Genomic DNA, 12,272 nt, shown 5'->3' on the forward strand with positions numbered 1-12,272 from the left:
TGTCCAGATTATGGTGCTGAAAATTCATAAGTTTATCCCTCACTCTTGTTTTTATTCATCAACTGCCCAGTCACCTCGAATAAGTCTAACATAAATCTGGGTTTTGGTTTGCTGTCCACTGTTAGACAAGTGAAATCGCACAGCCAGGCAGCAGTGGAAACACAGAAAGATACTAAAACTCAGCCATGTGACGTGCGACAGACCCTGCCGGCTTTTCAGCACCTATGGCGTCATCGAGGTACGTAATCGCGCGAGGGCGTGGATTGCTGATCGGCTCAGCGTCCTCCTCTACCAGGGCATGCGAGTCTTTGCACGTCCTACGTTACTGAGGCACGCAACACGTAAGGGAACGGAAAAGTGGAGCTGGCTCGGCCATTGGTTTGTTCGCTTCCGCATAGCATTGTGGGGAGGGAGAGCTGTAGTAGGACTGACTTGATGGAGGGGAATGCAGCCGTCCTGGCTCTGAGCCCTCGGAGAAGGATGGTGTGCGTGGAGTACCCCGGCCTTGTACAAGATCCCGAGAAGATGTTGCTAACGCTGGGAGGGGAAGAGGGAGTGTCCAGGGTAAGAGCAAAGGACCCCAGGAGTATCAGCATAAAGCTCCAGAGGTATGGTAGTGGGGGGATAGGGATCCATTAAGGTGAGAGATAGGTCGTCAAAGATATTAGGGTGAAGGCTAAGGGCTCAGAGATGAAGTTTAGTGATGCATTTAGGGTGCAAAATTTCAAAGGAATCCTAGAGGATGATGGACACAGACTGGGAGATAGATCAAGTTTATCCCGCTATCAAACTTCTAAGCTTGGCGTACAAAGGTAAAATGAATAAAATATGGATAATACATACATACATATCCCTTTAACAGACATACGTTATCATATATTAAGTTATGGGGTTGAAATACAATAATCAATAGGGAGGGAGAGATTTCATCTTTGTTATCTGAGGATCTCAAATTGGTGGCCAAAGTCAGAATGATGTGAGGCTATATAGTAACTTGCAAAATGGAGGTCATAATGCCCCTGCACAAGCATTAATGAGGACTAATTTGGAGTACTGTACTGTGTTAAATTTTTGAGCCGATCTCATTCCTCTCAGTCCAGAAGAGGTGCTGTGAGAGGATATCCAGAAAAAGAGAGTAGTTCATTGGTAAAAAATTTGCTAGGACATTGCTTTTAAATTTGAGGAAAATGTAACTTTGAGGACTTTATTTTAAGATACTCTGCTCACCTAGCAAAGGACAAGGGATTTTTAAAAATATATGTTTATTGAAAAAGAAAGATCAACAATAAGAAGAAACATATTTGGAATTATAGCTAAATGATGGAAGATTCTACACTAGGAGTCGCTGCCTAGGAAAATGATGCATTGAAACTCTCTGTTCATTGTTCAGCGGCAGCTAAGAAAGCAAAATAGAATGGTAGGTATCATTAGGAAAGAAATGGAAAACAAAATGAGAATGTTACGTCTGGAATGATACACAGACGTAACATTCTCACATTCCATGGTGTGACCGCACCTCGAATATTGTGTGCAGTTCTGGTTACTGCAATCTCAAACAAGATATAGCAGAATTAGAAAAGGTAGAGAGAGATGACAAAAATAATAAAGGGGTGGGGTGACTTCTCTTTGAGAAAAGACTAAATGGCTGAGGGGAGATATGATGGTGGTCTATAAAATATGGAGTGGAGTAGAACGGGTAGATATGAATCGCTTGTTTACACTTTTCAAAAATACTAAGATTAGAGGGCACAAGAACAGCCTTACTGGGTCAGACCAATGGTCCATGTAGCCCAGGAATCTCAAAGTTCCTCCTTGAGGGCCGCAATCCAGTCGGGTTTTCAGGATTCCCCCAATGAATATGCATTGAAAGCAGTGCATGCACATAGATCTCATGCATATTCATTGGAGAATCCTGAAAACCCAACTGGATTGTGGCCCTCAAGGAGGGACTTTGAGACCCTTGATGTAGCCCGTCCTTATAGTAGCCAATCCAGGTCACTAGTACCTGGCAAAAATCCCAAAAGGAGCAACATTCCATGCTACCGATCTAGGACAAGCAGTGGCTTCCCCCATGTCTCAGGAACAGACTATGGACTTTTCTTCCAGGAAATTGTCCAAACCTTTCTTAAAATCAGCTATGTTAACTGCTCTTACCACAACCTCTGACAACACATTCCAGAGCTTAACTATTCTCTGAGTGAAAAAATATTTTCCCCCATTAGTTTTAAAACGATTTCCCTGTAATTTTGAATATCTCTTAGTCTATGTCATTTTTGGCAGAGTTAATACTACCCTGGAGTATCTAGATTTCAGCTTTCTACCTAAGAGCCTAAATTTGGTTTCCAGAACCTCCCTCCCACGTTTTCTATGTCATTGAGTATATGTATCAAGACAGCTGGCTCTTCACCAGCAGTACCCTAAAATCCTATTTAAGTGACGCGTGAGGTCTGCCACCTTAGCGCTAGGCAGGCAAGTGACCAGGCAATCCTTACACCCACCAGCCACGCAGCTATCTATATGCCCAATGATTGAATCACCAACTACAACTGCTGTCCTAACCCTTCCCTCTTGAGCAAAAGCATCTGGAGATGCATCCTTGGTGCAAGAGGATATTGCATCCCCTGGTGGGCTGGTCCTGGCTACAGGATTATTTTCTACTTCATGCTCTCCTTTTAGGAGACCTCCCTCTTCCAAGGCAGCACAGGGGCTGCCAGACTGGAGGTGGGACTTCTCTACAACATCCCTGTAGGTTTCCTCTATGTCTCCCTTAGCGCCTCCAAGTCTGCTACTCTAGCCTCAAGGGAACGGATTCGTTTTCTGAGTGCTAGGAGCTTTTTTCAGTGAGCACACATGTAGAACTACTTCTCACCAGCTGGGAGATAATCATACATGTGACACTCAGTGCAAGAGACTGGATGCAGTTAATTCAATGAAGCTACTAAGTAGTACATTTAAAACATACTTGAGAAAATATTTCTTCATTTGAAATGTAATTAAACTCGAATTCATTGCCAGATAATATAGTAAAAGCAGTTAGCTTAGCAGGGCTTAAAGAAAGGTTTGGATAACTACCTGAAAGAATAGTGTATAAGTCATTATTAAGATAGACTTGGGAAAATCCACTACTTATTCCTAGGATAAGCAGCATAATAAAATCTGTTTTACTGTTAGGGATTTTGCCAGGAACTTGTGACCTGGATTGGCCACTGTTTAAAACAGGATACTGAGCTAATTTATTTTAGTCTGTTCCAATATGGCAGTGCTTATGTTCTTAAGACATAAAGAGGTTGGAGTCATTTTAGAGGAAAGCAATACAAATGGTAGGTTTCCATGAGAAGACATATGAAAAGAAACTGGAGGTTCTCACAGTGCAGGGGATTCTTAACCCAGTTCTCAGGATCCACCCAGCCAGTCTGGTGTTCAGAATATCCATAGTTACTATGCATGGGATAAAATCTACATGGATATCCTGAACACCTGCCAGGGTAGGTATGTTTAGAGGGAATATGAGATTATGCAAGCCAGTAAATACTTCAGAGGAATTACTGAACACACAAGACTTTTCCAAATGAGACATGATATGAAGCTACAGGGAGTTTGTATGAAAAACAACATCGGGAAATAATTTTTTTCACAAAGACTTACACTCTTAATGGTGAGATCCTAGAGAGAACTGTAGCGGAACGAGACTTAGGGGTAATCATCAGTGAGGACATGAAGACTGCAACTCAGGTGGAGAAAGCTTCATCTAAAGCCAGACAAATCATGGGTTGCATACGAAGGAGTTTTGTTAGCCGTAAGCCCGAAGTCATAATGCCATTATATAGGTCCATGGTGAGACCCCATCTAGAATACTGTGTACAATTCTGGAGACCACATTACCGCAAAGATGTGCTGAGACTTGAATCGGTCCAGCGAATGGCCACACGGATGGTCACGGGGCTCAGGGATCTCCCGTATGAGGAACGGCTGAATAAATTGCAGCTCTACTCCCTAGAGGAACGCAGGGAGAGGGGGGACATGATTCAAGTACCTCACGCGCCGTATCGAGGTGGGGGAGGATATCTTCTTCTTCAAGGAACCCACGTCAACACAAGGGCATCCATGGAAAATCAGGGGAGGGACATTGCATGGCGACACCAGGAAATACTTCTTCACCGAGAAGGTGGTGGATCGATGGAATGGTCTTCCGATGCAGGTGATTGAGGCCAGCAGTGTGCCTGATTTTAAAGCTAAATGGGATCGAAAGGTGGGATCTCTTCACAAAGGGAGGTAGGGAGGGTCATTGGTGTGGGCAGACTTGATGGGCTTTGGCCCTTATCTGCCGTCACTTTCTATGTTTCTATGTTTCTATGTATTGGAAGCAAATATGGTGCTGGAAAAAAAAAAGTAGGATATACACAGTGGGGCTCATAATCAGAACTTAAACAAGTCTAAAAACCCGCCCAAGTTGGCACTTGGACAACCTAAAAGACAGGTTGTCCAAGTGCCAATAATCAAACCTATTTTTTGGATGTATCCAAGGACTTTATATGCCTCTGAATGCCGCTATATGCCCAGAGCTAAAAGGAGCGTATCTGGAGGAGTGGTTAGGGCGGGATTTGGGCTGGATAGGGGCCGACCTAGAGTTAGTCATCCTGCGGGATAATCAAAGGTTTTACGAGACTTCCTGGACAGAACTTATATGTTGTGGCTTGGACGATGTAAAAACAGGTATAATAAGTTCCCAACAGGTATCCAAAGTGACCAGATAATCACTGCAGAGACAAAGTAAAGACCCACACACACACTCCCCCAGTGTTCATTGACCCGCTCACACCTCCGCAAAGTTCAGAATAATAATGTACATACTTGTCTTCAGAACATGAGCACCTAGTATAGGAAAGCCTAGTAGAGCTGCACACAAGTCTCTTAAATAGCTTTTGGGGGGAGGGCTAGTGAACCATAGAGAGAAGGACCCAAGCCCATAAGCCATTCTAAGCACTACATTTATGGTTGAACATCTGCGCCCACCAAAACTCCCCCCAGACCCTACTGTACTGCTATACAGGTGCCACCTGCAGCCATAAGGGCTATTGGGGTTGTAAACAAGTGGGTATAGTGAGTTTTGGGGGTGTTCTGGGGGGCTCAGCATAACCTATAAGGGAATTCTGGTGAGATGTTTATGTGGCATCCTTTTTGTGAAGTTCACAGCAGTGCTCTGTTATGCCCTACTGCTCTGTTGCCATGTCTGGATGGTCAGTCCATCACAATACTGGCCCCTTCTACATCCAAATGGTCTTATTCTGGGTGTTTGGAACTTAGATGAAATTTTGGTCAAGAATGTGGTATAAAGATAGATGTGCTGGCAGTCTGGATGAACAATAGTCAGGATGTGCAGATAGACGATTAAAAAAAAAAATTAGACGTATTTTTCAGAATGGGCATTTTCTCATTGCCAACTTTGGGTGCCTAGTTCTATACATCCCAGTCGGACTTGGATGTATGTTTTGATTATGCCCCTCAGTGGGTCTCTAAAAGTCAAGATGGTATAGACCAGCTGACAATACCTATGTAATAATTTTTGCATGTCTGAGAAATTATAGGGTAAGAAACCTGCACTGCACAGCAGATGCAACCCCCAACAGCACAAGCTTGGGGGTAAAGAAACCTACACTGCATGGCAGGTACAGCCTCGGCATAAGCATGGAGAAAAGAAACTCACACTTATGTAGTAGGTAAAACCCCCAATACTTGATGGGCATTTTAGAATTCTCTGCCATTCTTTACTAGGTTTCTTTGATGCACTTCTATCTTAGTATCGGGGGGCGGAGGGGGAGGAATTTTGGAGGTATTAGATTATTCCATTCCTTATTTACCATTGTATAAGTTTAGATCAAGACATTTTCTTTACCATTCCTCATAACTGTAAAATTTAGATATTAGATTTGAGATTACATGCCACTCATTTTTCTGTGTAGTATTTCCTACACTTTGGAATTTCCTTACACTAGGCTATGTCTTGAAACTTCTTATGTATGCTGTTGCAAGGTTGGCCTTAAGATATGGCTGTTCAGATCTGCCTTACACTTGGACTCTGCTTCTGTTTACAAAGTGGTGCTACCAATTAAGCGATGTGCTGAATGTGAAGAAGCCTATTTAATTTCCACACGCTTCTTCATAGTCAGCGCATTCAAATCATAAGAACATAAGAATTGCCGCTGCTGGGTCAGACCAGTGGTTCATCGTGCCCAGCAGTCCGCTCACACTGCGGCCCTTAGGTCAAAGACCAGTGCCCTAACTGAGACTAGCCTTACCTGCATACGTTCTGGTTCAGCAGGAACTTGTTTAACTTTGTCTTGAATCCTTGGAGGGTGTTTTCCCCTATAACAGCCTCCGGAAGAACATTCAAGTTTTCTACCACTCTCTGGGTGAAGAAGAACTTCCTTATGTTTGTACAGAATCTATCCCCTTTTAACTTCAGAGAGTGCCCTCTCGTTCTCTCTACCTTGGAGAGGGTGAACAACCTGTCTTTATCTACTAAGTCTATTCCCTTCATTATCTAGAATGCTTCGATCATGTCCCCTCTCAGTCTCCTCTTTTCAAGAGAGAAGAGGCCCAATTTCTCTAATCTCTCACTGTACGGCAATTCCTCCAGCCCATTAACCATTTTAGTCGCTCTTCTCTGGACCCTTTCTAGTAGTACTATGTCCTTCTTCATGTACAGCGACCAGTGCTGGATGTAGTATTCCAGGTGAGGGCGTACCATGGCCCGGTACAGCGGCATGATAACCTTCTCCGATCTGTTCGTGATCCCCTTCTTAATCATTCCTAGCATTCTGTTTGCCCTTTTTTGCCGCCGCCACGCATTGCGCAGACGGCTTCATTAACTTGTCGACTAGTACTCCCAAGTCTCTTTCCTGGGGAGTCTCTCCAAGTACTGCACCAGACATCCTGTATGCATGTATAAGATTTTTGTTACCGACATGCATCACCTTACACTTATCCACGTTAAACCTCATTTGCCATGTCGCAGCCCATTTCTCAAGCGTGTTTATGTCATATTGCAGGTCTTCTCAATCCTCCTGCGTCTTCACTACTCTGAATAAATTCGTATCGTCTGCAAATTTAATCGCCTCACTCGTCGTACCAATTTCCAGGTCGTTTATAAATATGTTGAAGAGCATGGGTCCAGGCACTGAACCCTGTGGCACTCCACTCATGACGCTTTTCCAGTCTGAGTATTGCCCATTTACCCCACTCTCTGTTTCCTATCCGCCAGCCAGTTTTTAATCCACGTGAGTATTTCACCTTCGATTTCATGGCTCGCAATTTTTCAAAGTAGTTCATGCGTAACCTTGTAAAAGGAACCCTTTAATTTTTCAGACATTATGTTGGAACACCAAGTCTGTTCTCCTAGCTGAGGATGATGGTCACTTCAGAATGAGAAGGTTCCATGTAACAATCTGCTTCAGTTATATTGATTTAGAATGAATGTATTAAACCATTTGGATTTTTGTCCTAAATGGATTTCTTGTACAATCCCACTTTATTCCGGGACCAATGGGTTGTTTACCTCCTCCCACCAGGGATCTAAAGGAAGCCTCAAACATTTTAAGCTTTTATCCCCTCTCTCTCACACCTTACCACTGAGCATGCTCCTGGGTATCCCAATCTTAATTCTTACAGGCCAGGCTGTTGGAGCTTATCTTTTCAGCTCCTGTTTAATTTTGTGGATTTAAGTATTTTTCGTTCGCAGTTTTCACCCTCATGCTGTGGAGGTTCCTTGTAAGGACATCCTTGACTGCAGGAGATCACAGACCTTTGGAAAATGTCTGCTTCTGGGTGGGTTCCCTGCTAAGCAGTAATCCCCCTGGACAGCCTGCACATCAGATCGGGGCTCATGGACTGTTCCCTCTAGAGCTTGCTCACCCCAGGTTCACCCGCTGAGTGGTTTCGTGGAGGCGCAACTGGGATTGGAACCAGACTGTGTTCCTCCGCCAGACATCTGCGCAGTGTATCCAAGAATGGCAGAGGGCTTTGGCCATGGTGGTCAAGCCAGCGATGCAGTCAGAAAAGTTAGAATCCAGGTTTCCAGTTTTCTGAGGCACAGATCTCCCTGTCAGTAGTTTCTGCTGTGTCTTTAGTGTTTTTCCATTCAGCACAGATCACAGTGAGTAAAAGGGTGGATGGCCTAAATTAGCGATTTTGGGGGGGGGGTCTTAAAAAGGGATTGTTAGGAGGTTTCCCTGCATGCCCTACCCCTGACCACCTCTAAAATTCCAAATTTGTCATTTTTAGTGGGTTCCTGTGATTTTCCTGGGCTATTTTTAGTCAAAATCGGCACCCGCAGCGGCCATCTTGGATTTTTCCTGATTTGATTTAAAGTTATTTTTTCACCTTCTAAGCTTTGTTTCTGCAAGAAAACTTCATAGATGGCCTCCCCAGGGTAGGATTGGATGGATTCATGCCTCATTTGCGACGGTTGGCGATCTGTTCTGTGTGCACTGCAGCCCATGAGAGGGGGGGGGCGTGGTTTGCCCAGATGGTTTGGCGATAGTGCCCTGAACCTTCACCACAGTGGTGGTGGTTGCAGCCCGTCTTCGCTCCCTGGGTGTCCTGGTTCGCCTGTATCTGGATGACTGGTTGATCAGATCTTTCTCACTATTCAAGGGGTGTCTGGCTGTCCGGCAGGTGGTGCAATTGCTGCAACATCTGAGCTGGGTGCTCAATTTCAGCAAGAGTCACCTCGAACCCGCCTAGGACTTGGAGTTCCTGGGCGTTCAATCCCACACGGGTCAGAACGATGTGCTTCTACCCTTGTCCTGTCAGGAGAAGCTACAACAGGTTGTCAGGCCTTCTGGCCACTCCATTTCTGACAGTCAAATAAATTGATAAGGGGGACCACACACTAGGTACTTTATATTGTGCGAGTGATTAAAGGAGATATGGCAAATCTGATGCAAAATCACTCTGCTGTGTTCAGATGTTACTTTTGGAAATCATATCAGCTTATAATGAAACATGTGCTCAGAGACATGGAGGCAGAAACAAGGGGCAAACCCCAAGAATATCGCCTCACCACCCAATCATCGCATATTCCAGTTGATATCAAAAAGTATTCATTGTGCTGTGTACCCATAATCTATCAAGTTCTCATAAAGTTAGAAGTTCCAAAATAACAAACTTATCTTAAATTGCAAGTTCCGACATGGCCCGTTTTGATCCTGCGTCAGGGAACCAAATCCTTAATTCAGAGCGTTATATCAAAGGTGGTGGTGTCTCAAAAAGTTCCATCCCTGCGAGTTTTGTCACTGTCCCTGTCCCATTCCTGCAAGCTCTGCCATAACCACACAAGCCTCAAACACATATGATTTTAAAGTGTTTGAGGCTTATGCAGATGAGGACAGAGCTTAGGCAGATGAGGCATTGGTGGAATGAGGCATTATGACATCACAATCTGATCTCTAGAATGTTGCTACTTATGATTTTAAAGTGTTTGAGGCTTGTGCAGATGAGGACAGAGCTTAGGCATTGGTGGAATGAGGCATTATGACATCACAATCTGATCTCTAGAATGTTGCTACTTCTGATTTTAAAGTGTTTGAGGCTTGTGCAGATGAGGACAGAGCTTAGGCATTGGTGGAATGAGGCATTATGACATCACAATCTGATCTCTAGAATGTTGCTACTTATGATTTTAAAGTGTCTGAGGCTTGTGCAGATGAGGACAGAGCTTAGGCATTGGTGGAATGAGGCATTATGACATCACAATCTGATCTCTAGAATGTTGCTACTTCTGATTTTAAAGTGTTTGAGGCTTGTGCAGATGAGGACAGAGCTTAGGCATTGGTGGAATGAGGCATTATGACATCACAATCTGAGCTCTAGAATGTTGCTACTTATGATTTTGAAGTATTTGAGACTTGTGCAGATGAGGACGGAGCTTACAGGAGTGGGGCAGGGACAGAAAAATAACTCACCTTGATGGGAAAATGAGTTCCTGTGGCAGCGGGGAAAAATTTGTCCCCCTGTCACTCTACTCAGGAGACAAGATATGCCAAGCTTTAAAAACTAAGGAGAGCATCTTGAAATTGATCCGTTTGGATACAGGCAGCCAGTGTAATTTGAACAAAACTGATGTAATATGATCGTTTTTATGTGCTCAGTTAACAGTCTGGCTGCTGTATTTTGAATCAACTGTAGGTGAAACAAATTTGTCTTACTTGACCCCAGAAATAATGCGTTACAGTAATCTAAACGAATGGTGATTAAAAAAACATGGATCAATTAATTTGGTAAGATTTTCCATTGTTAACACCAATTTTAGTTCATGCAACAGTATTAAAATGAAAGAAACACATTTTAACAACATATCTTATTTGTGGTTTAAAACTCAAATCAGAATCACAACGCACTCCAAAGCGGTATTTAAGTTGAATGAGTTTTCCATCAATTTCTGGCATAACCCTCAATGTCACTTATCTATGTGATAACCATATTACCGTGGATTTCTCTGCATTTAAAATTAGATTATTGTCATCTAACCATTTGGACATCTCTTTTAATTTCTCATTAAGACTAGAAATGACAACCTCTTGATTTTTCCCCATAGAGACTAACAATTGAATATTATTATCTGCAAAAATATGGAATTTCATGTTCCAAGATTCTAACAGTCTTGCAAGAGGAACCAAATATACATTTAAAAAGAGTAGGTAATAACAAAGATCCCTGAAGAACACCAGATGTCACTAGCGTCTTTTCTGATATAGCACTATTCCAATAAAACAAGCATGTGTGGTTTGAAAAATAAGATGTAAACCATTATAATACTGTAGCATTCATGGGAGTTATAGATATAATAAACGAGGAATTTTTAGCAAGATGAAAATGCCAAGAAAATACAAAAGATGACTGAAGTTATGCTATTAAGGTTTCAGCCCAAAGCCTCTATCTTGGAATTACAGCATGGACAGTGATTCATGGGATAGCCATTCAGAGAGCAGCTTTAACTGTCTTCAGTCTATCCTCATTACATTGTCTGCTCATTTGTGATTCCTTATAGGTATATGCTGATCCTTCCAGAAGACTGGAGCTATATTTCCGGCCCAAAGATCCATACTGCCATCCTGTGTGTGCCAATCGGTTTCCTACTACAGCTATGCTGCTGTGGGTGAAAAGGAAGATTAGACGCAGGAGATCAGAGGTGACTGGAGACCATGTTTTGCAAGAGCCTAGGCAAGAGATCAGATTTGAAATGGAAATTCTCGGCGTCATCAGTACAGTCTACAAATTTCAAGGTAATATAATTCAGTTTGTGGATGTTTCTCAGTGTTATCCAACCCACTAAGAATCCTTGTCTGCCTGATGCACTAATTACTCAGCTCAGGCTGTAGCTAGAACAGGACTTTAGCACCCGATGCTTCTTGGTTTTATCTTTCTCAAAAGTTGGTCCCCCACCACCAAATTCTATAATCTTGCTTGCGCACTTTTGCACTTAGCATGCAAAATTTGGTACACAATTTTTAGAACAAGAGCAATTTTGTGTAACTTATTTGTTAAATTAGATGTTAATTGGTGTTAACCAGTAATTGAATTGCAGTTATTGGCGTAACTGCCCTTAGTCAGTATTCTATAACCTTAGCACATAATTATTTTAGGGCCTGATTCTATGTATGGCACCTAAAAAATCAGCGCCAAACAGGACGGCGCATAGCGTGATGCTATACACATTATAGAATCATGCTTAGCACCAGTGAATGTCATAACTTTTAAGCCCACCCATTTAGGCCAAGGAAAACCAGGCCTAAATACCTGCACCTAAGTTGTACACGGATCAGACGTATTCTATAACAGTGCACATAACTTTTAGGAACGCCCACAAACCTCCCATGGACACACACCCTATTCAGATTTGTGCACCTGGCACGGGAGTGGGCCTTTGGTGGCAGGAGGGAGTGGGTATTCCTCCTTTTGTTTTCACTAGCATGGGGGGCCATTTCACGGTGCTGGTTCATCGGGGAGGGAGGGCTGTTATTGGCAGGGAGGGTGCCATTGAAAAAAAATGGGGGAAAAACAGGCTGACCTGTCAGTAACACCAACAGGTCTAATCTGTCATTTTTTTCCGACAGTTAAACCCCTGTTTTTGGGGTTTTGTTTTGTTTTTTTTGCATAGCCAAGTGATGTTAGTGCATCAATTGTTTGGCTACTTTGCATGGGGTTTTAGCTGATTTGCTTGGATGGATCGGAAAATGGGTGGTCGAGGAGGAAAACACACGGTGAGCTATTTT

The 12,272-nt window shown here is 43.1% G+C and overlaps 1 protein-coding gene across 4 annotated transcripts in view; it reads left to right on the plus strand.

Moving 5' to 3' along the window:
• The first annotated feature begins 338 nt into the window (after window positions 1–338).
• Window positions 339–12,272, plus strand: part of GTF3C5 (general transcription factor IIIC subunit 5) — a 39,152-nt gene continuing 27,218 nt past the window's right edge. Inside the window, exons 1-2 of one of the 4 annotated variants that reach the window (XM_033961600.1) lie at window positions 339–564; window positions 11,048–11,282. In XM_033961600.1, coding sequence (XP_033817491.1) covers window positions 436–564; window positions 11,048–11,282 — 364 coding nt within the window. In that variant the 5' untranslated portion in view covers window positions 339–435. Of the gene's footprint in view, window positions 565–617; window positions 813–11,047; window positions 11,283–12,272 lie in introns of those variants that run through there. The other 3 variants (XM_033961597.1, XM_033961598.1, XM_033961599.1) reach the window with 3 other exon arrangements.

This window comes from Geotrypetes seraphini, chromosome 10 (assembly GCF_902459505.1).
Source record: "Geotrypetes seraphini chromosome 10, aGeoSer1.1, whole genome shotgun sequence".
NCBI classification, from domain to species: Eukaryota; Metazoa; Chordata; class Amphibia; order Gymnophiona; family Dermophiidae; genus Geotrypetes; species Geotrypetes seraphini.